Source organism: Dasypus novemcinctus, chromosome 8, assembly GCF_030445035.2.
Source record: "Dasypus novemcinctus isolate mDasNov1 chromosome 8, mDasNov1.1.hap2, whole genome shotgun sequence".
NCBI classification, from domain to species: Eukaryota; Metazoa; Chordata; class Mammalia; order Cingulata; family Dasypodidae; genus Dasypus; species Dasypus novemcinctus.
The window spans coordinates 45340311-45367707 of NC_080680.1; the positions used below are offsets into that span (position 1 = coordinate 45340311).

Consider the following 27397-nt stretch of genomic DNA (forward strand, 5'->3'; position numbering starts at 1 on the left):
TTGGCGCCTCGTCTTGGCCATCAACGTCATCTGGGTCTTCATTTGAGTCAGAACTCTACAAAGCTTCCTTCGTGGAAGAGGTAGAGAAACTCACTCTCCATTTTAATACAGTCTATAAATGGGGAAGCTGAAGAAACAGCCCACAGACTGTGCAAGGAAGACAGATTTTTGGGGGGGCCGAGAACTGAACGAGCTATTTACAACTGACATTTAAGCAACTACTGTACTAAGAAAAAGGAAGATAATAGAAATAATAACTCTTAAAATTCCATTTGGGCAAACTGCTATTGAAGGAACTCTGTGACACCAGGGCAACTGCTCAGTCCCTGTGCCTTTGAACAGATGGGCTGAAGCGTGAGGGCTTCTGGTCAGAAGAGTCTGCCAGATTCTAAGAAGAGGGGATATTTTCATCTACAGCTTCTGCCCCCAGCTTGCAGGTCCCAACAAGATGCAATCTGAATATGCACTCTGGGTGCTCTCCTCCACTTGTGCCTCTCACAGCACCTCACCTGGTTTGCAGCAAGCTGGTAACAGCACCTATCCTTGGGAGCTACAACCTTGTATATGCATTTCCAGAGGTGAAGGAAGCAGATAAGGGAAGGACCTGCTTCTGATATCTGTAAAGGGTTCAAATAAGGGGATGAGGGTGGGGAGAAGGTGATACTGAAATGGACAACAGAGAAATGGGAAAAAGTAGAGTAAGGAATGTATGTGTAAAAAAATCTTGGTTAAAATATGCAATCAATTGTCATTGAAATACCTCCAACCCACCCAAAACCCTAACATGTGTTGGCCTATGGCTTCCAAATTCTGAAAATGATAAGCTGCCAAAGTGAACTAATTGCAATGTGTCTCAGTAATTGCCATGTGGGGGTATGTATAGATATAACAAAATGGTTCAGTGAATCCTGATGTTGATAAGGCACATTTGGAAATCACATAAAAGAGAGACTCAAAATCCAGAAGACCGGAAGAGTCTGTTGGATTTAGAAGCCAGCTCTGCCATTTCTTAGCTGTGTGGCCTTGAGGAAATCATAGGTTCCTTGAGTCTATGATTCCCTATCTATAAAGGAGGGAAAATACTTAAGTGGCAGCAGAATCCTTAAGGTAGAAAGGGAAGAAGGGTAGGGAGTGGAAAGGAAGGGGATAAAGTGTCCAGTTGCCCATAAGCTGCCACACACAACCCATTACCTGCCAACTCCCTATGACGCCAAAGGCCTGGAGACAAGGACTGAATGGAGGATGGGGGATTTGAAGAGTCAATCTCTGGATGGCAATGTGAAGGGAGCACTGTTCAAGGTGGCTATGAACCAGTTTGCAGTTTTTCTAAGTGCCCATGGTATCCCCACTGGGTGGCTGCAACAATCAAATGAAATAAGTTTGAAAGTAACTTGTAAACTGTAAAACACACTGAAAACACTAGTTCCTGTTGTCTCGTGATACACCTGGTGTTATGTATTACCCTAACATCTCCGTCTACAGAAGTGAATCTATACCATAGTCATGCCAGGCTCTTCAACCAGACATGCTCAAAGGCAACCCTTTGACTCATAAGTACTTGGGCCTAAAGCAGAACAAAGGAAACACGGCAAAAAAGGAAGGTTTAATCCTATTTTCCATTTTCCTTCCAAGCAAGCTTTGCTTTAAAAAAGGTCTCGTGGAAAAGAATCCTGACAGGGACTTAAAGGAGTGTTACCACAAGGAACGGCTGCTGCTTCTCAGTTTGCTCCAGCACTCCCTGAGGTCCTTGAGATCTACACTGGTTTCCTAGAGACTTTAAGTTGTGAAGCATTTACAGGATTTCTCCAGGAGGTAAAAGGAGAAGGAAGCTAACAGGTTTACCTCCTCAGTCATTGGCAAAATGCTTTCTTCTGATTATCCCAGACTGGGGAACTCTGGGGAGGGGCCTGAGTCCTACACATTGTGTCTAGGTCAATGATTCTTAAAGTGGGTGCCACCAGCATCCACTGCACATTTCTGGACTCTACCACAGCCCTTCTGTATCAGGAGCTCTGGGGAGTCTGTGTACCGAGTAAGTGTTTCTTACACTAAAGTTTGAGAGGTTCTAATGAACATCTTTACTTTGAAACAGAGATTTTCAAGCATTTGACTATTTTCCAAATGAAATCCAGATAGGAAAAAACCGAGTGGTTCTGATTCATTTGAAATGGGGGAGGAGAACCCTTCCTGTGGGCATCTCGTTCCCTCACTCCACCCTGGGCTGGCTGACCCCCAGCTCTTTCTGCTGGACCCTGGAGTTCTTGGGGATGAACTGAGGTGACCTTTTGAAGGACCAAAGGTCATTGAATGACAAATGAGAGATGACATTCTCAGCAGATATGGGCTGAAATGATCTGCCTGGCTCCCACTACCAGTGCCTTTCTGTCACATGTACGTTCTTGGTCAAGGTGAAACCATGGACTTCATTTCAGTGACTCAGAAGTCTATCCCTCACAGTTGGTCCATACTCATCTTGTGCCCTAGAATTCTGTCGTTCAGCTGTAACAACCTCCCCCGTTAGGTGTGTTCCACTCTAGGTGACTTCTTGCTTCTCTCAATCCAGGTCTGTGATTATACAGTTTGCCTCTGAAGGTGGGCTCCACCTCACTCTTGCCTGTGCTCCAACGGCTTGCTTATTTTCCTTCCTGAGCTTCTTCCTTACAGCTAAGTCCCTGTTAGGTGCTTCTAGGCCTCCTAAAAACCTACTGCAATGTCATGTTAAGGGTGAATCTGGGTTTGAAGTGAAGAATACTGACATCTCTGTAAGTGGGTTTGAGATAGGAGCATGGATATGGCATGTATGATGCTTGAACATCATTGGCTCTCAGCATCTTTGTCACCTCAGTGCCTCTGGCTGCCAAGAAACTTGCCTTTCTACCTGTCAGACTCTGTAGACAGTGACTACTCATCTGGACAACCCAACCTATGACCACCTGTCACTCTCTACCTCTCTAGCTAGACAGACTTCCTCCTACTGCCACTGGGTCCACACTCTGATGGGCATGTGAGGTTTCCTGCTTCATCTCATTCCACTGCACACTCAACTGATTTCAAAGTACGTATTACTCATCTCAAAATGTGCTGTTATAGGGAACAAATAGGTGACATGATTCCCTAACTACACATAGACCACTGGGAACATTCTCTGACTGCAGAGCACAAAGGATTTGCTTGCCAAGATCATGCCCTACTAATAGAGCATACCACTGATAACTCTTGGATGGAAGCTCAGGACAGGCAGGGACTTTTATCAGATTTTTTCCTATTGATGAAGCCCTAGCACCCAGAACAAGACATGGAGGATAGTAGGAGCTGAATATCTGAGAATGAGTAAATGAATGAGTGGATGATATCAACAGCTGGAGCCTTTGGTGAAAATGCTAATACTGAAAAAGATAAAAACTGAGCTCAAAAATACTGATCTATGGGGAAACGGACTTGGCCCAGTGGTTAGGGCGTCTGTCTACCACACGGGAGGTCCGCAGTTCAAACCCTGGGCCTCCTTGACCCGTGTGGAGCTGGCCCATGCGCAGTGCCAATGCACAAGGAGTGCCCTGCCACGCAGGGGTGTCCCCCGTGTAGGGGAGCCCCACGCGCAAGGAGTGCCCCCATAAGGAGAGCTGCCCAGTGTGAAAGAAAGTGCAGCCTGCCCAGGAATGGCGCCACCCACATGGAGAGCTGACACAGCAAGATGACGCAACAAAAAGAAACACATATTCCCGTGCCGCTGACAACAACAGAAGCAGACAAAGAAGAACATGCAGCAAATAGACACAGAGAACAGACAACCAAGGTGGGGGGGGGGGGGGGGAGAGGGGAGAGAAATAAATAAATAAATAACTCTTTAAAAAAAAAAAGATAGTTCCATGTATCTACCCATGGGATCCAAAAAAAAAAATACTGATCTATGAATCTTACACACAATAGCCTATCAGAGTTTCAGAAAATAAAGTGATTTCCCTTCCTGTCACTGATTTTTTTTTTGATGGAAGAAGAAACAAAGGTAATAAAAATATGTTTGGCCTTCTCCAGTGACCCTGGAGGGTTCTGTTGCTCTGAGGCACCCTCTGGTACTGGATATCAGACAGGCCTCCAAATCTGAGGAGAGAAAAAAAGAGTAGACAGGAGAATTAGGGACCTAAACTCAATCACAGAATATCCTGGCTTTTCTTAGGAAACCATTCCAAGGTCTAACTACTGTATCATCCCTAAATAAAGGTAAAATATTTTCCTACTCTCCTCACAAGGTTATAATGAGGATTCAGATATTTTTGCAAACTAATAGTTTATTGAGCAGTTTCTATATAGTTGCCAAGCACTGATAAATATGTTAGAGTAATTTATAAAATACATAATATAAATGTAAGTTAGTAACATTGACTTTATTGGTATTGCTAAACACCGAATCAGCCAACAGGCACAAATGCAAAGGACTCTGGGTAATTACTTCTCTAACTCAGATCCCCTGAATCATTTTGTCATAATAATGAGGAAATTTAAGAACTTGAGTTAAAGGTTTTGTTTTTGAATGTGATATGAGGTTGGGTTTGGTAAAGGAAATGTGAGGAAGGACAGGGTTAGTGGTTTTGCTTAAATGATCTAGAAAAATGCCTGAATGTTTTTACTTCAAAAGACTTGCATTTTAAGGTCTAGTTCTCAAAGACCTTGTAAAAAACGAAACAAAGAGTTTAGTCACAACAATCTGGCTAGAGGAAGCGAATTCTTGTGATCAGAAGGAGTACTCGCAATTGTAAGTAAATCAACAAGAAATTCTAAAAAAATCGAGATTGTTTTGCAACATGGTGTTGAGCCCAGATGATCAGAATGGGGACAGACCAACCCAGCTGTGGCGTTCTGTTTTTGTTGTTCTGTTTCATTGACACAGTGGTCTCACTATCAGTAATCTAGATGTTCCTGGGATGGGAGTGGGCTTTCTTGTTAATTTTAAGGACACTCCACCCATAGCTATTCAATATTTTTCTCTAAATCACCAATTGCTTATCATATTTACAAGAAAAATTCCAGCTAAAAAACAATTACAAGGCACAAGATTACCATTAAAACGGTGGGCCCCTGAGCATCCAACCGAGCAGCTCCTAAGATAGAATTATAAGAAAAGTATTTACTTGATTTTAAGAACTCCGTTCATTAGAGGGTAAACATCATGAGTTCAGATAAAAGAATAATTGCTTCTGGAAAAATTTCATTCTTATTTCCTCAAAAAAATAAAAAAGCATTAAATCTGTAATAATATTCACTAAACACTTTTCTGTATATGTTTTAAGTTAAATGACAGAGCAGTTCCAATAATCAATGAAATGGAAGCTTTTTTTGGGATATTTTCCTTCTGCTTCAGTTAGTTTTTGAGTTCTAATTATGAAAAAAGACTGTCATGCTGCAAATGAAACAACTTGACTGGCAGGGTTAAAGAGCAGGCAAACTACTTAAGAAATACTATAAAAACCCACATAGCAGAACTTGTGACTTCATTCTGTTATTATTAAAACTGCCTTCAGTCTTCAATGAAAGTAGTAAGGGTCAATGACATTACTAACCAAGGAAAAAGTATAATAAAATACCAATCTTTGTCTTACAAATTGGCTACAATTAAAATGATTGATAATATACATTGTGAGGAATTGGGTATTCTAACACACTGCTGGAGAGTCTAAATTGGTATAGACTTTGTGGGATATATGGTCATAGCTATCCAACTTTAAAATGTGCATAGCCTTTAAGCCAACAGTTTCTCTTCTAGAAAACTTCCTAAGAGAAGGCAAGCAAAGGTACATATGTGTGTGTAAGAGTGTCTGTGTGAAATCACATACATACGTACAGAAGGAGAGTTAATACAACACTGTTAGTAAAAGCAAAAAATGAAGCAGTAAATGTTCATCAATAGAGGGAGTAATTTAAATTATCACATATTCCCATTTCAGTACTATATACATTTAAAAAGGAGTTGATTTATATATATTGATCTGGAAAGCAAAAACATATATTTTGTTACCTTAAAAAAAAGCAAGTCACAAAAGAAAATGTAGAACATGAGGTCATTTTTATGAGGGCATGTAGATATGCACATATATATATACACTTGCCTATGTAAGCACATATATACGTACACATTTCTATAGGCATTTTAAAAGGTCTAAAGATACTCACCAAACTCTTTTTTTTTTTTTTTACCGAACTCTTAATAGCGGTTACCTTTGGGCAATGGAATTGGGAGAGCAGAAGGCTGAAAGGCCACGCTTTATAAGTTTAAGTACTATTAGCATTTCCTACAGTGAACAGGTAAACTTTTCCTTTTACAATTAAAAAATTCAACTGTGCTATGAATCTAGTAACCGTGGCTTGTTGATACAGTAATCAGGCTTCCAAACAGTTTTCCCCACCCTACCAAGGATGGTTACATGACAGCATGTACACGCACACATGTGAGAACACCCACACACAGGACACACACATGTAAATGCACACACCCTGTGGGGTAATCCCATCAGAGACATTTCAGAGCATGCGCTCTCCCTTCCTTACATGGAGAGCCCCAAACAAGGCTTTGTGGCAGCATATTCAGGGGCTAACAGCATAGACTCTGGAGTCACATGGTTTTGGCCACAGTTTCCTGCTCCACCATTATGGGATTAAGAAATCTTGGACATGTTACTTACCATCTTAGTGAGTCAGATTTCTCATCTCTAAAATGGGAGTAAACAATGCCTTCTTCACAGTGTTGTTATGAGGAAATGAAAAGGGCATGGAAAGCATTCACCACACTGCCAGGTACATGAAATATGCCCTGAATTTTTCAGGAATCAGTGTCTAAAGACACTTGAAAACAAGTGGCTCATTGTCTTACAAACCACAGTACTTGTCCGCCAGTAGAATTTTATCCCTGTAAAGAACTCCATATTTAATAGTTCTACTCTTATACTTGTGTAAAATAAATTCTCAAGTATCTAATGACTTCCATAGACTGTATCTACAAGCATCATCATAGAGTAGAACGAGTGTGGGCTTTGGGTCAGACTGGGGTTATAAAACCAGTCCTGATACTCACTAGTATGTGACTTGGGGCAAGGTACTTAACCTCTTACTTAGCTTCACCTGGGAGACTAGAGTATATGAATATTGTATTTCTTAATGCTATTTTAAAGATTGAATAACCTATCATAAATGGATATATCCAGAGTATACATTACCTGGTACATGGTAGAAAAATAAAAACAACAAAAATAATAGCTCTAATTAACTGAGCCCCTACTGTGTGCTAGGCAGTATTTCTCATTCTTATTTCAACTCTGGAAGAGAGGTATCGCTCTCCCTCTATTATAGACAGGAAGTTCAGATTCAGGACATAGCATGACTTCTAATAGTTGAGTATGGCGGCCAGAATTGCAATCCAGAAACCAGGATTCCAATCCAGACCTTCCCGAATCTAAACCCTTTTTCACTACTTTTTTCTACAAATCACTGTTTCCCTTCCTGTATCACCTTGGGCAAGTCACAATTCCCTCTTTTGGTAATCTCCTTTTCTGAGATAATATTACCAATCTTGGGAGGAGGTAAGCTAATGGGTATAAATGCTTTGAAAGCTGCAAATTGTTTTTGAAAGCAAGGAACTTGCATCTGTAGGCACTGGGAATGCCTCAAAATACCACTGCTATAGAGCTGCCACTGCCCCACATTTCACTACTAGACACTGAGTAACAGATGCATCTCAGGTATCCTCTTTTAAAAATGCAAACACTCAGAGAAGGAAACTCTATTACATTAATTTGCTTTGATGCTATAGTGACTCATTAGATTATCTTGTTTCCTCTAGGGAGAGGCCTTGGGCACTTGATAAGTACTGGGTATCTAAAGAGCAGGGCAGGGAAATAAACAGTTCCACCAATCAGTTTAAGAAATTGTGAGCAAAAATCCCTAGCTTCCTTCTTCCTTCCTTTCTATTCATTCATATTTACTCAGTAAACACTCAGTGAGCACTTACTATGTGCAAACCATTGTGGAAGAATACAATCCTTGTCTTGAGGAAACGTAAACCTTATTGCTGGTTAACTGATTCAGTCATCTCAGTATGCTTATTGATGTGTGGGTTTAATCTGTGTGTGTGCGCATTGTGTGTGCAGATGCTTAATTACATAAGTAGATTATTCACAGTTCAGTCATTTTCATGACCATCATTTAAACAGCTCTTCTGGTTAAGATGGCCATCTCACACCCCTCCCACAAAAGTAAACATGATGGAACACTGACTGTGCTCCATATGCAAACCTAAATTTAACTTTGATTTATAGAATTAGCACAATGTCAGAATTTATCAAGTCCTAATTATGTAAAATTGTTCTTGCAGTAATTTTATGGTAATTAGGTATATAAGAGTAATTAAGAATTTCTCGGAATGTAATCATCAATCCCTAGTACTATATAAGCATTAATAACATCAGGGCTAACACCAAAAATTATTCCTGATTATTACTGCTGATGTGAATTCAGAATAACACTTGGTAGGCTTGTTGGCTCACTTGTTTTGCGAATAGTTCACAATGTTCTACACGAAGACCGTTACACTGTTGATTTACAATCAATCTTATTTTTCTTCCTGAGATTTTAGGGAGAAGTAGTGAGGCATGTTTAATTTCATAGCATTACAACTTCTAGACTTACTACTTTAATATTCCACAACCTCATATATGCAGATGAGACTAAATTTCCTTTGGGAGGGGAATATGTTTATTGTCTTTAAGATTGCCCTTAAAAAAAAAATAACTTTCACACATTTCACACAAATAAATTTCCAGAAATGAGATCAGACACACCATAACCAATAGGACTCTTTCTGGAAATCACCCTCTCACAATAACTGTAAGAAAACAGTTGAAAGAGGAAGGAGTTAGTTATCAATGCTCTGAGATTTCTATAGCTTGAAAGATGCTCTGGCATTTGGTAGGACAAGCCATTTACATTGCGTTTTGTTCTGGAGCCTGTTGGTGGATGGAAACTCTTTGTTCCCTGGTGCAGTCAATTTGATCTGGGCTGACAAGCGTACAGCTCCATACTGAGGTAGGAAAATGCCACCATTGTCTGGGAGCTGACTAGACTTGCTTCTTTGGGGCCAACAGTCAGGGCATGCTTTAAATCATGAGAACGACAGGTTATGAGCCACAAGAGAGAGACCAACAGAGAAGGCTCCCACTTCCCACCACTGCTGTGTTGGTATCACACAGCCCAGACTGAGGCAGCAGCTCCACGGTGTTTTCCTAATGAAATCTAATGACTGTACCGTGGATGATGGAAATCTCTGTGTTGGTAAATGGCAACTCCAGAGGGGTAAAAATAAGAGCAGGCACTGGAAAGCCTAGAAATCTAAGAGGATGGGGGCCATAAAATGGGGCAGAATGCAGAGACAGAGGCCACCAGGCTTTACCACTGATTTCCAAGACGCCTTGTGAGTGAAACTGTCTGGAAGACAGGTAGTATGAGTTCCATTTTACAGTTTAGGAAATCATCTCAGACAGCATCTGGCAGACCCTGCAGTGTGCCTATACAATAATCATAAGCAGAAGTTCACTTTTGCTAGGCAGGGCAATACACTAACATACCCATCTTCCCACATTCCCTTCCCAATGAGGAGAGCCATGTGACCAAGTTCTGACTGAAAGGGGTTCACTTGTCCTTCAGCCTTATCCTTCCTCTCTGACACTTGGCCAAGACAGGCAGAAAATCAGCATTCATACCATAACCAGGAGGTTGGAAGCCACCCATTAAAGATGGCAAAGCAGAAAGATGGGAGTAGGCTGGGCAACTGCTGACTGAGTGGGGCTGCTCCTCCAGCCCACACTGTTTACTGTTAGACATCTTGTCCTGGGACAAGAGTAAACCCATGCATTGCACTATTGCTAGAACATGATAATAAATCCTCAAAATCTTGCACTCTGCAAAAAAATGTATTGAAAATAACAGGGTCTTTGGGAAAATACAGGATTGGGAGGGACTATTCAAAACCTCTGATGGTAGGTGATGGTAGCACGACATTTAAAATATATTTAATGCCAATGGATTGTATACTTTAAAATGGTTAAAATGACAAACTTTGTTACATATGTGTGCCATATATGCATATATGCTAATACAATAAATTTTTTAAAGGATTGGTTTATTCTATGTTTAACAAAAAGAGTTATATTTTTCTCAAGAGTCCTGATATTATATAGTTACATAGATAAATTACAAAAATTTGCATGGGAATGACAAACACTAGCTTATTTGGAAAAAAAGTTCTGAAACAAACATGGCAAAATGTGAACATCTATTAAATCTAATTGTGGATAAAAACAAACATACAAACCCCAAACCAAAAAAACCTATGAAACCTTCTACCCAGAGCAGCAACAAAATCCTCGTGAAGGCATTTGGACAGTCAGGCAGGCAGTTCGGTGTGGCTACAGGTTCCTTGGAGGATATAAAAAATGCACAAAGAATCCAGTAGAAATGTTGGCTTGCAGGTACTAAGAAAACAGATGACAGCAGAGTCCAGCATATGGGTAAAGGGCCCTCTGCCACTAGCTGAGGGCAGTGCCAGGAGGGCGTGCACCTCTCTGGGGAGGGAGCCCCCAGGTAGTCCTCATTTTAAATTTTATTAAAATAAAGCTGAAAAGGCTCCTGCTTATGTAACAGCTAGCCTGAGCATTTTTCATTTTCTTCCTCTCTTGCTATTCAAGCTCCCCTTGCCTTGGAAAGACTGTGTGAACAAGCGCGAGTCCACAGTATGCTGTCATCATTCTCCTATGTTCCAGTACATGAGTGAATCGGTCGGTTTTTGTTTTTTTTTAAGTCAGTGTTGTTCCAGTGTTCTAAACAGACAGCCCAATATAATCCCAACAGTTACAGCTCAATGTTTCCACCTCTTCCATTCCATTCTCTATACAGTGCCCCAGGTGAATTTCCTTCTTCACTCCATAGCATGACACTTAGTGTGGCACGAAAGTCCCTTGGTCAGATGGCCATGCTTCGTCCCCCTGCCTCCTCTCCTAGCCCAGCCACACACAAACTCCTTTGGCTCTCTGTAAGCACACGCCATGCTGTCATTTGTGTTCTTGCCCATGCTCTTTGCTTTCACTCTGCCCAGAGTGCCTTTCCCACTGTGCTGCCCAATGAACAGTTTTTCTTCAAAACCCTATTCAAGCATCACCTCTCTGAACCCTTTTCTGACACCTTCCTCTGAGTGATCTGGGTGCCTTGCACCTCTTCTATTATTGCATGTATTACAGTGCTTTGATAAAATGACATTCATGCTTGCCTGGCACAAAGTGGATGTCCCATAAACATTTGCTGAACTGAACTCCATTTCTCCTTGGTGGGCCTGGAAACAGAAAGGTTGTGAAAATGCTGTTCTAGGAATTCCCATGGCATTCTAACAATTAGGAATGAATGGAGCATTTTAAAAAATTATCCATTAGTACCAAACAAAATGTGCAAATACGAACTTTTGGACAACTAATCCAGGCAAAATTCTGCAGCTTGTCTGGGCAAGAGAATCGTCCTAAACAGAAAGAAAAGATGGAAAGAACAAGCTTATATGACTGGAAAGAATTGTGCTTATGTTTACATCTGAAATAAAAGACAAAGAGGTACTAAGAAGTTGCCTTGGAGATGCCACCTAAACAGAGATTCCTAAGTGCTACCAGCATTCAAACATTGAAGAAACAATACCTTATCCATCTCACTAATGAAGGCAATATGAATGGATGAAGTGGGTACTGAGTCAACAAAACTGACCTTTGGTTTCAGGGTCATTCACTAGATGAGGAAACTTGAAAAAGCGGTGTTATAAAGTATGCCTTTTATAAAACACCTTTTAATACAAATATATGTAGAGCACACAATGTCTTGGGTCTGTATGAATTAGCATGACAGGTGTGATGGTTCAGTTCACATGTCTACTTGGTTAGGTTATGGTGTCCAGTTCTCTGGTCATGCAAACACTAGCCTTAATGTTGCTGTGAACATATTTCATGGATTTAAATCATTAGTAAGTTGATTGCATCTATGACTGATTACACCCACAATCAAAAAAGGACACTGCCTTGAGGAATGAGAGACATCTCCCAATATGATGAAGGTCTTAGAGGGAGAACTGATGATTTCAGCAGTCAGAAAGAAGAATTTCTATCTCTAGTTCAGTCAGCCAGTTTCTCCTGGGTAGTTCATTGGAACCTTCATTGGAGTTCCCAACCTGTGGCAGGCTCTGTGGAATTTAGACTTGCCAATCCCCCTGGTCATGTGAGCCAATTCCTATAGTAAATTTTAAGGATGAGATTTCTGAGTTTGTCCTGGGTTTTTTTTTTTTTTTAATTCTCTAATCTAATCTCTAATTAATTCTCTAATTAGAATTAAAAGCCACTAATGACTATTTCCAATGATCAAGATGGCACTGATAGTCCATGGGGTGAAATGGCAATAGAGATATACACAGTATCACCATTGCATACTGCTACTCAAGGGTTTTTAAGAGGCAAGGCTCTTGGTGACAGTGTATTTGATACCTTAGCAAAGTTTTGTGGTGCTAAAAAGTATAATGATGTTGGCTGGTTGTTCCTAAATATGCTGGATATAGTTGTTAAAGAAAGAGATGAGCTCAATGTTTCAAATTTCCAGCTCAAGTACCAGATAAAACACATGAAGTTTATGTGTATGCCCTGAAAGAAACTACTATTTTTTGTAGCTGCAGGCTTGAAATTTAGAAAAACCAAACCTGGAGTCTTATTGTATAAGTGGCTGAGTTACAATGTAAATTAAATTCCTTACAGGGTGTCTGCTGTTACAGTGAGTGCATTGATTGGGAAGGAATGGGATCCTGGAAATTGGAATGGGGACACATAAGTTGGTAATGATGACCGTGGGGATCCTAGATTTGCTGAGATAAACCTGTATTAGTCTGCCCTGAGGATTCAGCTATCTCACTTCCATCTAAAGATATTAACCCTATTTCACCAGATGAAACTGTACTGAAATACCCTGAGGCAGGTTGCTTGCAAGACACTACTAATTCCTCTCATGACCCACCAACACTACCCCTCATTTCTTCCTTATCTAAAACTAGACTGAAGTCTCCAACAGGCCTTGAAAGATTAGGTACAAAGTGTGCCCACAAGAAGGTGTGATATACTACAAAAGAATTGTACGATTTTTCTAATTCATATGCAAAGAAATCAGGGGAATATGTGTGGGAATGGATATTAAGTGTGTGGGATAATGGTGGAAGGAATAAAAAAGTTGGATCAGGCTGAATTTATAGATATGGATCCACTGAGCAGATTCTGGACTCAGTGAGAAAGGGCACTAATAGTATGTTCAAGTGGTTGGCTGATACATGAACCAAAAGATAGTCTACATTACCTGAAGTTGAAATGCAAAACTACTCTGGTATAATATAGATGAAAGGATCCAAAAGCTTAGAGAGATTGGAATGTTAGAGTGGATTTAATATGCAAGATCTACTCACCTGCCCTAAAAATGTCCAGAGGACACACCTTTCCACAAAGTGTAGGAATAAATTTGTCAGAGCAGCTCCATATCCCTAAAGATATTATGGTTGCTCTTCTCTGTAGGTCAGATCTTACTATGGGAAAAGTTATTACTGAACTTGGATCCTTAAACACAATGGGGATGATCAAATCCTGAGTTGATAGGAGCTAAGTGGTAGCACTTAATCACCAAAGACAGGGTAGGTGTGACTACTGTAATGGACAGCAGAATCAAAGGAGTAATCAGAATAGTCTCACTTGCAGAGACTTATAATGTTGGCTACTTGATCAAGGGGTCCCTAGAAGTGAAATAGATGGGCAGTCTACCAAATTCATACTTGATTTGTATATGCAGAAGAGGTATAGGTCAAGTGAACAAACATCTAAACTTGAATCACAAAACCAGTCACATTTGCTCAATCAATTCCCAAACTTGAGACAGTTTACACAGAACCCCTTGAATGAAGGGAGGGCTGGGTCCCCTTGGGGAAGGAGCCTGCCACACTGTCAAATATTTATACTGTTAATCTTCTTCCCAGTCTTCCCTAAAGGGACCTATAGCTTTTTACCTGGGTGTCTATACACTAGGGATAAGGAAATGATTAGACAATTAGGGGATTGTGAGACATTGCTTCAGAGCTGACATTAATTCCAGGAGACCTAAAATATCACTGTGGTCCACCAGACAGAGTAGGGGCTTATGGAGACCAAATAACCCATGGGATTTCAGCTCAGGTAAGTCTCACAGTGGTGGGTCCAGTGAGTTGCTGAACCTATTCTCTAATTACTTCCTCAGTTCTAGAAGGCATAATTGCAATAGATATACTCAACAATTTTCAGAATTCCTACACTGGTTCCCTGACTTGGGGAGTGAAGGCCATTATGGTAGTAAAGGCCAAGAGGAAGCCACTAGAACTGCCTCTCCCTAGCAAACTAGTAAAGCAAAAGCAATACCACATTTCTGTAGGGGTTGCAGAAACTGGTGTCAGCATCAAGGACTTGAAAACACAGTGATGATGATTCCCACCAAAACCTCATTCAACTCTCCTATTTGTCCTGTACAGAAAAAAGATGAAATTTGGAGGATGAAAGTGGATTACCGTAAACTTAACCAGATGATGTCTTCAATTACAGCTGCTATTCCAGATGTATTATCATTGCTTGAGCAGATAAACACATGCCCTGGTACCTGGTAAGGCAAATGCTTTTTTTCCTGATACCTATTAGTGAAGACCACCAAAAGCAGTTTGCTTTCAGCTGGCAAGGCCAGTAATTCACCTTCACTGTTCTACCTCAGGGGTATATCGACTTTCCAGCCCTACATCATAATCTAGTCTGCAGAGACCTTGATTGGATTTCCCTTCCTCAAGACATAACACTGGTCCATTATATTGATGGCATTATGGTGTCATAAAGTAGCACTACTCCAGACTTGTTGGTAAGACATTTGTATGTCCAAGGGTGGGAGATACATCCAACAAAAAATTCAGGGTCCTTCCACCTCAGTGAAATTTCTAGGCTTCCAGTGGTGAGAGGTTTATCAAGATATCCCTTCTAGACATGACACCCGGGGATGAGCCTCCCTGGCAACGAGGGACCACTATCAACTACCAACTGATGATGCAACTGGAAAATGACCTTATACGGAAGGTTCAATGCGGATCAGCAGAATATCCATGTCTACATAAAATACCATGACTTTAAAATGCTGTTTGACCTAAAGTAAGGGGGAAATGGAAAGGAGAAATGAGTTTATATGGCTACGAGTTTCTAAAAAAGAGTCTGGAGGCTGGCAGAAGGTTTGCCCTCATGCACAACTGAGCAGAGTCAGAGAGACAGATAAAGCAGATACAACCCCCAGATATTGGTTCCTTTGAGGGCTAAAGAGACCCATGGGAGTTATGGTCATGGCTGATGGTCATGGTTAACTACCAGGGCAGATGGCCCCTCTTTGGAAATGGTGTTTATGTGTGATGAATCCGGACTCAGATGGGATCTCCCTTCATAAGACTTTCATGCTAATGTGCTGGAGGTGCAGTTAATGTTGGGGTTTAAGATATATTTAGGGGATTTGAATCTCTGGACTGACAATGTGATAGCCAGATCCTGAGCCTCAACAGACTCCAGCACCTACAATCTGATTTATTGGACTTACCACACTCAGCTAAGATGGAGGTGAAGAAGGACAACCACCACACCATGGAGCCTAGAGTGATTACAACTGAAAATGGGAGGATTGCATCCAGCATCCAGGTGGAATCTGAGCCTCCTCTTGACATAAAGGTGCAATGGACACAACCAATCCAGTGTCCACATAGAAGAGGTGGCATTGGATTGGGAAAAGTGGACATAATGGACAAAGGGTATGGGGAAAGGCAGGAAGAGATGAGAGGTGGAGGCATCTTCGGGACATGGAGCTGCCCTGGATGGTGCTTCAGAGGTAATCACCGGACATTGTAAATCCTCACAGGGCCTACATGATGGAATAGAGGAGAGTATGGGCCATGATGTGAACCAATGTATATGAGGTGCAGAGGTGCCCAAAGATGTACTTACCAAATCCAATGGATGTGTCATGATGATGGGAACGAGTGTTGTTGGGGGGGGGGAGAGGGGGGGTGGGGGGGTGGGGTTGAATGGGACCTCACATATATATTTTTAATGTAATATTATTACAAAGTCAATAAAAAAAAAAAAAAAAAAAAACCTAATAGGAGAGTTACAGTGAAAAAAAAAAAAAAAAAAAAAAAAAAAAAAAAAAAGATATCCCTTCTAAAGTAAAGGAAAAGTTGTTGCTTCTGGACCCTGCTGCAACCCAAGAAGAGGTAGAACTTGGCCTCTTTGGATTTTGGAGGCAATATATTCCCCATCTGGTGAGGTTCTCTGCCCATTTACTGAGTAACCCAAAATGCTAGTTGTGAGTGGGAACCAGAACAAGAGGACTCTGCCGTGCAAGCTGCTCTGCCATTTAGACTATTAAGATCGAGCAGATCCAAAGGTGCTGGAAGTTTCAAAGGCAAATAGAGATGTTGCCTGAAGCCTCTGGCAGGTCTCTATAATTAAATTATAGTGGGAGACCCTGAGGATTTTGGAGCAAACCTGCCATTCTTTGTAGATAACTAATCTCCTTTTGAGAAACAGCTTTTTTACCTGCTACTTGGCCTTAGTAGAGATTGAATGCTTAATCATTGGTCACCAAATTACCATGAGACCTGAGTTTCCTATCTTAAATTGGGTGTTGTCTGACCCACCAAGCCAAAATGTTGGCCAGTACTCCATCATCAAACAGAAGTGACATGTATGAGATCAGACTTGAATAGGCCTTGAAGGCACAAATAAGTTGCACAAGGAAGTAGTCCAAATGCCCATGGCCCCCCTCTAGCCACATTACATTTACTTTCCAGCCTGTAACCTAGATCTTGTGGGGAGTTCCCAATGATCAGCTGACTGAGGAAGAGAAAACTTGGACTTGGTTTACAGATGGTTCTGCAAAATATACAGTTACTACTTAAAGTGGACAGCTGCAGTACTACTGCCCCTTTCTGGGACATACCTGAAATAGTGTTGAAGGGAAATCCTCTCAGTGGGCAGAACTTTGAGCAGTGCACCTGGCCGCTCATTTTGCTTGGAAGGAGAAATGGGTCGAGGTATACTGGGTACTGATTCATAGCCTATGACCATTGATTTGGTGGCCAGTGAGAGACGTGAAAGGAATATGATTGGTGATTAACAAGTCTGAAGCAAGAGAAATGTGGATAGAACTTACTGATAGAACTTCATGCAAAACATGAAGATATTTGTGTCCCATGAAATCTCACTAGAGGGTAACTTCAGCAGAGGATTAATAATTAAGTGGATAGGATAACCTGTTCTGTGGATATCAGTTGGTCTCTTTACCCAGTCACCCCTGCTATTACCCAACAGGTTCATGAACAAAAGTGGCCATAGTAGTAGGGATTGAGGTCATGAATGGGCTCAGCACATGGACTTCTAATCATCAAGGATGACCTGGCTTCAGCAACCAACGGCTAAGTGTCTTATCTGCCAGCAGCAGAGACCAACACTCTGTCCCTGACCTGACACCATTCCCTGAGGTGATTAGCCTGCTACCTGGTGCAGGTTGATTACACTGGACCACTTCCACCATGGATTGAAAGAAGAGTGGAATGGCCTTTTGAAGACTCAATCACAGTGCCAACTGGGTGCAATACCTTGCAGGACTGGGGCAATGTTCTCTAAGTGGTTGTATATGCTCTAACTCAGCATCCATCCTTGTGTGCTCAATCTCCCAGAGTCAGGATACACAAGTCCAGGAATCAAGAGTGGAAACAGGAGTGCACCACTTTCTAGTATCCCTGGTGGTCCACCAGAAAAACGGTTGCTTCCTGTCCCCATAATCTTAAATTCTGCTAGCTACAGGTCTTATTTCCAAAAGGAGAAGTACTTTCACCAGGAGACATAACTGAATTGGAAGTTAAGTCTGCCCTCTGGCCTCATGTCTCTGAATCAACAAGTAAAGAAGAGACTCACTCTATTGGCTGGAGTAATTGATCCTGATTATCAAGTGGAAATAGAATTGCTACTACACAATGGAAGTGAAAAAGAGTTTGCATGGAACACAGGAGATCCTTTCAGACATCTCCTAGTATTATCAGGCCCTGTGAATAAAGTCTGTGGGAAAAAAGCAACACTCCAATCCAGGCAGGACTACTGGTGGCCAAGACCCTCAGGACTGAAGGTTTGGATCACCCCACCAGACAAAGAACCAAGACCAGCTGAGGTGCTTGCAGAGGGTAAAGGGAATATGGGATGGGTAGGGTAAAGAGGTACTTTTAAATATGAGCTATGTTCATGTGACCACTTGCAGAAATGAGGACGATAATGGTTATGAGTATTTCTTGTTTTGTTATGAAAATTTGTATATATACATATAACAAATATCTTTCTTTTCTTCCCTATCTTATCCCTTTTATCATACAACATAAGTTGCATTAACTGTATGCCATGGTATTTAAGTTATAGTATATCAAATTTAAGAGTGAATATTACCCAAGGACTTGCATCTTCTTCTGAAGAGTTAGTATGTTTCTGGTTGTACACAGGACAGTTGAATTATGTTAGGTGAAAGTATGACTGCTACTGTTTTCATTTAGAGATTAAGTTGGGTATGAATGCCTAGCTGACAATGGCTGGAATGTAATGGTTATGTTCATGTGCCATCTTGGCTAGATTATGGTGTCCAGTTATTTGGAGGCTATTTTGTGGATTTAAACCTTAGTTGATTATATCTGTGGTTGATTACAACTATAATCAACAAAAGAAACTGCCTTCAGCAATGAGAGAAGTCTCACGCAATCAGTTTAAAGAGAGAACTGATGATTTCAGCAGTCAGACAGAAGAATTTCTATCTCTAGTTCAGCCAGCCAGCTTCTCTTGGGGAATTCATCGAAACTTTCAATGGAGTTCCCAACATATGGCCTACACCATGGAATTCAGACGTGTCCATTCCCCTGGTCACATGAGACAATTCCTATAGTAATAGTAACATATATCCTGTCACTTCTGTTACCCTGGAGAACCCTGTAATATAGCATGGTTAATAAACTCAATGGACCCCATTTTTTCTTTATCTGCAATATCAAAGCCCCTCTGAGTTCTAACCTTTCATGACTCTATATAATGCAAAAACATCTACGTATGCTTACATTTCCTCTCTGAAAAATATATATACCCATTTATCTGGTAAGTTTTTGATTTAGAAAACATGTTAAGAATGTGGCTTGGAAATCTTGACCTCTTCTTAAAGGTGCCTGTGTATTTGCCAAGGCAGTAATGCCTAGATATTTTATATTCCTATATGTCTCAGTTCCCATTTCTATAAATACAGCTATGACATTTCTTCCTGACCTCTATCTACTGCGGAGTGTAAAAAGAATGAAGGTGATGATGCTCATTAAAGCCATGAATTTCTTGAAAGAGAGAACAAACACTCACTGTAGTAATCACATGAGAAACCTTGACACTGCTTGGGGCTTTAAAAATCTAATTTTATTAGAGGATGTAGCTACCTGTTACCAGGATGCTGTATATCTCCATCCAGCAAACTAATCCAACAAAAGCTGGAAAGGGGAGAGGATGTGCCTCAAGCAGTTGAGTGCCTGCCTCCTACAAGGAAGTCCTAGATTTGAGACCTGCTGCCTCCTAAAGAAGATGAGCTGATGAAACAAGCTGATGCAATGAGTGGACACGATGAGAAGACACAATGAGCAGACACAACGAGCAGATACAGCAAGTAGACAGTGAACAGAAAGAAGAGGGAGCCATCTGGAGGACTGGAAAGCTGAAAGGCACGGCCAGCCAAGGCAACCCATTAACAAGGTCTCTGCACTACTCCCTCCAAGCACTGTATTACCCACTTGTTATATATTAGAGAAATTAAGTCTGTAACCTAAAGAATAGTAGAAGAGAAGTGTCATGCCCAGAAAGTTTCAGAAGAACATTTTTAGAAAAATGCTTGCAGGAGTGAGTAAGGCTGCGTCCGGATTCCTACCTCTTAATTCCCAGCAGTGGCCTAGTAGCTAATGAACGGTGGATGGAGCATTCCCTCTGTACGCTCAGTCCACTAGCCACTTCCTTATCTGCCAGGGAAAGTCATGATTTTCCAACCTGTGAGACTAGCCTGGTCTTTCATAAGACCTGTTACGTAAATACGTTGTTTTATTATTTTTTTAATAGGATCTTTTTTTTTATTCGCCACCCCCCACCTTGTGGCTTGCTTGCTGTCTGCTCTCTGTGTTTATTCACTGTGCATTCTTCTGTGTTTGTATTTATTTTAATTTATTTCCACACCCCCCCTTAGGGCTTGCTTGTCTGCTCTCTGTGTCCATTTGCTGCATGCTCTTTTGTGTTTTCACTTGTCTCCCTTTTTTGTTGCGTCTCCCTGCTGAGTCGGCTCTGTGTGGCACTTGCGGGCCTGCGGCACTCAGTGGTGCCCGGGCCAGTGGCTTTCCGCAGCGTGCAGGTGAGCCTGCCTTCACAAGGAGGCCCCAGGACATGAACCCAGGGCCTCCCATATGGTAGACAGGAGCCCAACTGATTGAGCCACAGCCGCTTACTAACACTGATTTATTTTTAACCCTGCTATTAATAGGTTTCTCAATGGCTTTGGGAATTTTTACACAATTAAATAGTGAAAATAAAAAAATCCCAACTTCAAGTAGACTAGGTATTCATAATTCAACTAAAAAAGAGAAATGTGGAAGTCTTTTGATAAGAGGCAGGGCAAAATGATAAGGTAGATCCTATTTTCAGTGTCCTCTTGTCTCCTTATTCAATTGCTGAAAGAGTGAGTGTCAATCACTTAGTAAATATTTACTAAATGTCTATTTTACAACAAGTATTATGCTTGCCCTAGGGATCCAAATATTCTCACTATTCTAAAAGAGTCTAACAAAGTAAAGAAAGAGAGTAGAAGGAAGAACATTAAGTTAATAAAGTTCTTACTCTATGCCAGGTGCTTTTAATGTTGACTTCTCCTAATGAACCACAAGAGAAGGTAGGTAAGAATCTTCTCCACCTAACAAACGTAAACTGAGGCTCCGTAATCTTCCCAGAGTCATTCAGTTCATAGTAGAATGCTATTTGCTTTCAAATTGGTTTAATTCCAAAGATGTTTTTTCATTTCTTCAGAAGGCAAAATAAAGAAGAAATAATCCATTTCCCTATCACCTTGATTTTTTTAAAAAAAACTTAATTTGAGTGATTTCCTTCCAATTTTTTTCTACACCTATGTTAATTTTTAAATTAAAAAAAATTTTCAAAGCTGTAACTAAGTGTTATATCACATTTCCATGAAACTGTGACCACCTTGATTATGAGATGCTCCTTTATTTTATGTAATACCAGAAAGTCAATTTACTACCAATTATAAGATGCCACTGACTGTGAGGCATGTCTGGATTTCAGAAATGTTAAAATGTGTGTGAGGGCAAAAAGTGTGCATCTTAGAATTGATGACCTCCAAATTCCACGCAGCCTATGCTCTTACCTGGATGGCCCCCACGTGAGATGAGTTCCTCCACTGGGCTGGGAGACCCCCACAAGGCAGAGTGCTCTGTTTGTCTTCTTTACACATGTAGTATCTTGCACATAATAGGCACTCAAGAAATAGGTGTTGGTAGAGTAAATAAATAACTCAAGCTTGAGAAGGAATTATTCACCAGACTAAAGAAGGTGAAACTTACCCCAGACCCAGAGAACGGGAGAAGGCCTTCCCCTTCCCACATTCCTCCAGGTCTTTATGGCGCCACCTCTTGGGCTGTCCAGGCTCCTACTTTGATGTCACTTTCCGAGCCTAGCTCCACGGTACTGCCTGATTCTGACATCTCGGGAATTTATTCAGTTGATTCTCATTTTGTTTGGATATTGACTGATACGTGTTTGGGATTTGCCTTCCATTAATTTCAAGTAATAAGTCAGATAGAACAAATTCAGGACTTAGCAAGAGGCTGATGAAGAAGAGTCATATTTCTCAAAGCTAAAAACACTCAGTCTTAATGGACAATATCTCTTCTCATATACAAGGTCTGTCTGCTCTCAAGAATTAAATGGCTGTGTGTAGTTTCAGTCTATATAATTTGGCAATTCAGCTTTTTAAGGATATTCACTAAGATATTTGCCTGAATCAGAAAAACTTGGTTTAAGAAATTCTTCAGAAAGAAAAGGAAATCAAACCAGGCTTTGGTTCTCCATGCATGTTTTGAGTTAAACACAAGGACGTCTGCACATTTTGAAAACTCTTAATTTCTCTTCCCTCCCTTCCTCCATTTACCTAACACATATCTACTGAGTCTTTACTACATGTGAATGATGGTGCTAAATTTTCTGAGAGAGACAATGATGGATAAGAACATTCTGACCTCAGAAAGGGGTTTACAGAATAATAATGAAGATAAACTTTACCCACAGATAAATACATTATAAGTTAGAGTGACCATAGCAGAGAGATAAAGGTGATATACAATCAGAATTTAGAGCCAGGTGAGTTTATGTCTAGCCTGGGGAATCAAGGAAGCCTTCAGAGAGGAGGTGACATTTCACTTGGGCCTTGAAGGATGGAGAAGATTGGGACATACAGCAATGGGAGCCAAGGCATATGGAGGAGAGGCATGCGTGAGCAAGAGGACTCCTGGTATTCTCTTTGTCATAGCAGTTTATTGTTTAGGAAGTAAGATGCTGTTGCTAGGGCCTGTCCATAAGGAATTAGGGCACTGGGTCAACTAATGGATCATTGTCTTGGGCTGACGGTTTGGGGCACCAGAAATCATTCCATCTTAGGCCAAAGCCAGGAAAATACTACAGAGTTCATGCCTAGCAAGTGTGAAACTTTAGAAGAAAGGCATAAAATTCTAAGTCTGGTATGAGAACATCTGAAATCCACAGTTGGTAACTAAGGCACTTGATTAAAACAATAGCAAAACATCACTGTTTAAAACTCAAGGGACTGTCATTTTCTCACCATGGACATGGATACCATTTGGCTGAAAACAGTTCGTTTCTGGCTGATAGGACTTCAGGTGTGATCCTGACGGCTGCTGGGTATGAGAAGGCTGTGTTCTCTGCATTATTGAAGAAGGGGCTGGAACTCTCCGGGGGCTGATGTGGTGAGGAGAGGGAGCAGAAGGCACAAACCTGAGAAAATAATTATAAAAGGAAACATAAGGGACATAAAATAGCAGGAGCAAAGACAAACCCTGCAAAGCCAGATGCTAACTTCCCATTCTGGCTATAAAATGGCCTGACCATAAGTCCTTTAAAAACCTTTAGGACTTTTTTAACCACTCAATTCTCAACTGAGATATTGAGGACGGGTTGTGTGTGGGGTTGTATGTGGGGGGAAGAGACCAGAAAAGGGAAAAGCTAGTCGCAGTCTGAGTTTGTCAAAACTTGTTATGCTGCATTTCAAATACTCTGGGTTTGGTGAAATTCAAAGCACATTTTGCCAGGCACTATTTCTGCTAAGTTTTAAATCCGTTTGCATTTTAGGGGAATTTTATCCGTATGTTTCTGATTCATTTACACTTAGTTCATAAACATTTTGTTTTGTAAGACATATCTGATGTCCAAGAAGTGCTACAAGTCTTTATTATAAGCCTTTCTAATCTGATTCTCCATAAACAATGCATTTTCTCTAGCCAAGAATAAATTTACTTAAGCCTCAAAGGTCAAGTGTGGTTTGAAACCCAGAACCCAAGAGATCTGAATGGGTTCTGTGCTTGGCAAAGAACATTCCCAAGGGTGTAACAGAAACAGGTCACAATGCAAAATCATCTTTGCAGTCACATGTGCAGTTACAATAAGACTTGGTTGTTTCTGGGCAGGGGTGGTGGTGGTATTGGTGTTTAAATAGGGTGACATCAAGTGACCTGGGATATAGCAGGGATGACTACACACTGATCTTAGAATTATAGAGGAGAATGCACAGGATCTGACCAAGTTTATAATGAGAGTTTATACTTTGAACATTGAAGAGAAGGTATACTTGTGAGAACAATTTTAAGTTTGACAATGTCCACAGGATATCAAAATGATGCTCAATTTTCCACCTAGGTGGAAGGCTTGGGAAAGTGTAGTGGAGAAGGGAGGAAAGAATCCACTGATGCAGGAAAATGGATCAGCCAAATACATTTGGGGAAAACATTAGTGATGAATTGTTTCGTCTCCTCTAGAAAAGGTCTAATAAATTAAAAACTTTCAACTGGCTGTTCCTCTCACTTTGTAGAAAGACAGTCTTTGTTTTGCACTAGTACATATAGGTCACCATCTGGTTACATCATTTGTTTCATGGGAACAAGTTACTTCACTTTGCTTGGATTTGTGTCGGGCCATACATGCTAAAAAGGGAGGATGAACCAATCAAGTTTGTAAAGTAATTTGAAACATTCTGAACCAGAATATTTAATAAAGATGAGACTCTAAAATTTGTATTGCAGCAGTAAGAAACCATGGGTCAAAATCCCATATTCTTTCTGCTTTTCCCCTGCTAATATGATGAGGCTATGTACGAAGGTGATACAAGAACACAGAAGGGGAATTTGGACTAGTTAACCTCTAGAGAAAAGATGTTAGGGGAGGCTTAATCAAACCAGCTGAGTTAGGATGCCTGCCTAATCAAGAGTGTACATCTCCTCTCTTCTGACAGAGAATAGCCACTGAAGGTCCTGCACCAGGAAAAATATTTTTTCCAAACATATCATCTTAATAATTAGAATTATCCTGAAAAGATGTGCTGAATGGCCTTAAGAGAAAACACAGCAAACAAATCTGGCACTGCCCTGAGAACATCTAGTAAAACCTGCATGCCAGGATTCCTCATATGGAGGCTATTTTCTTGGGGAACATGTCCTTAATATGTCTCATAAGCTGCTCTGAGGTTATGTGTGAGGGACAAGCAGTCATGGAACCGCAGACTGCGGGGCTCGAAGGAGTGCGCACACTGCCCAGAACTGGAATCCTGGGCGGGATGGCTAGCCCTTAAAGATCCCCAGGGATGGAGGGAGGGAGGATGTGAACCATGAGGTGACGTACGTGACTGCTCAACAGCCACTGCTGGTTTCTCCATTGTGCTTTTTGGACAAGGGCAAGGTCCTGAACTGGCACCCTATTCTATTTCCCCCTTTGGTATTAAAAGATTAAAAATGCTCTAGATGGTTTGCCAGTCTTTTCTTCTGGTACTTCTACCATCTTTTCTTTCTGTTGAGGCCTGAGTGGGGTTTAGAGGTGTGTGGGTGGGGCTAGCGGGTAGTAGTTAGGAAGCGTCACCCTGATATAATTGGTTTGATGAAGAACAGTTTGATTTCATACCCCATTCCCACCCCCACCCTCTCTTCTACCCCTGCTCAATCGACCAGCTCCTCAATAAGAATTTGATTAACAAAGAGAAGAAAAGGTGGCTGGGAAGGGACAGGAAGCAGACTCTTATATAAAACCTTATGTTTTTAGGATTTTGGGTTATATGGCTATAAGGTGAATTGTGCTTTCTAGCTATAAAAAAGGGAGAGTACTAAACCAGCTAAGAGTTGTCTGTAATGTAGAGTCTATATCTATAAAGAGTCTACATAATTATATGCTAATTACAATCATTCTTATCTGTTCACTCAAGCCAGTTCCAAACCCTGGCTACATTCTCTTGGTTACCAAATATTACTTAATATGGTAACGCAGTTGAGTAAAGAGACAAATGTGGTAGGTTTTAGCACTCCTTATCTCAAGGAACTAGGAGGGATAAAATAATACCTATTAAGCCTTCAACTGACTTTACACTTTGGTTTTTGCAAATTCAAACTGGATTTTTCTCCGTTTTATTCAAATAAGTGGGACTATATGGCATAAAGTTAGTATAATTTCAAAACATAGTGTCACCCATCTGAAGTATTAATAAAGATTTAAATGTAAATTATTCTAAGTGAAATAAAGGGACATCTTAATGTAGCTTTGTTTTGGGAAGGAAAGAATTGGTATAAAAATTTTAACTTTAACATGTAGAAAAGAAAAGCAAAAAATGACAACAAGTTATTTCATTACTAGAAACAAGGAAATAAATAAGAATTCAGAACTAAAAATTCCAGCAAAGAAATGAGTATAAATGTGATGGATTTTCAAGTACAATACATAAAATCAATTTTGTTATTGCCTGAAATCACTATATAGTATTTTATTGGAATAGACCCTCAAAACTTGCTATTAATTGAACTTTCATTTTTATAAACTTGCTTATTTGTTAACCAGAGTAGAAATAACAAACTGAAATATGGGGTAAAGGAGTAAGGAAGGAGTGGAGAAAGTGGAAGAGAATCCTCCTCTTAGAGGCAAGGCTTGTGGGAACATCCACAAACAATCACTAATGACTCATAGTTAGAGAGATGCCAGAAGAGCTGCTTAAAAAAACAGAAGAACTCAAGAAACTAAGTACCTGGGCCATTTTGTGCAGAAACGACAATAAAAACATGCCTAATTATACCAAAGCTTATTGTGCAAACCATAAACCATTCTGATTACTACTGAAGTTGGGTTGGGGTCGTCAGAATCCCATTTCTTAAGTATCCCCACCTACTCCACAGCCCTGTTTCTTTAAAACACAAAACATACACAAAACACACAGACACACAGATGCACACACATACCACCCCCCATAGTAATTTGATATTACTGATGAAGTCCAAAAAGAAATATTGGGTTATGTTTGTAAACTGGCTTTTTCCTCTGGGCGTATTAAAGTGTATTCGATTCAGAGGTTTTACTTGTACTTGATTAAATAAAGATTAAGGCTTTGATTGGGGCATGTCTGTAGAATGTTGCATCCTGCCTGCTTGGTTGGTGGGGACTCACAGAGGAACTGCACTGCAGAGAAGGGAGGTTGGACTTTTGATGCTGGAGTCTTGAGCTGGAGCCCCGGGAAATAAGCACAGAGAGGAGCTTTGTTGTGAGGAAAGAAAAACAAGCCCCAGAAAGGTAGGAACCCTGAGCCTGGAAAGAAGCAAGTCCCAGGAAGAGAAGAACTCATGAAGGCTGAGCCCTGGCAGATGTTGGCAGCCATCTTGCTCCAACACATGGCAACAGACTTTGGTGAGGGAAGTAACTTATGTTTTATGGCCTGGTAACTGTAAGCTTCTACCCCACATAAATACCCTTTATAAGAACCAACTGATTTCTGTCATTTTGTTTGCATCAGCACCCCTTTGGCTGACTAATATATCCCCTAAAATGAAAACAGTCTGAACACTCAGCCAAAAAAAGTTGAGAATTTTTTTTAAATCAAAAGAAGGCTACTTAAAAACTTTTGGTGCTGAGCATATTGGCAGTTATTT

General features: G+C 40.7%; 1 protein-coding gene across 3 annotated transcripts in view; it reads right to left on the reverse strand.

Annotated features, from left to right (window-relative positions):
- Positions 1 to 27397, reverse strand: part of GLIS3 (GLIS family zinc finger 3) — a 501464-nt gene that overhangs the window by 15092 nt on the left and 458975 nt on the right. For all 3 annotated transcript variants that reach the window (XM_004457407.5, XM_058301792.2, XM_004457408.5), the window contains one exon: positions 23050 to 23222. In XM_004457407.5, the coding sequence (XP_004457464.2) occupies positions 23050 to 23222 (173 nt within the window). The remainder of the gene's footprint in view (positions 1 to 23049; positions 23223 to 27397) is intronic.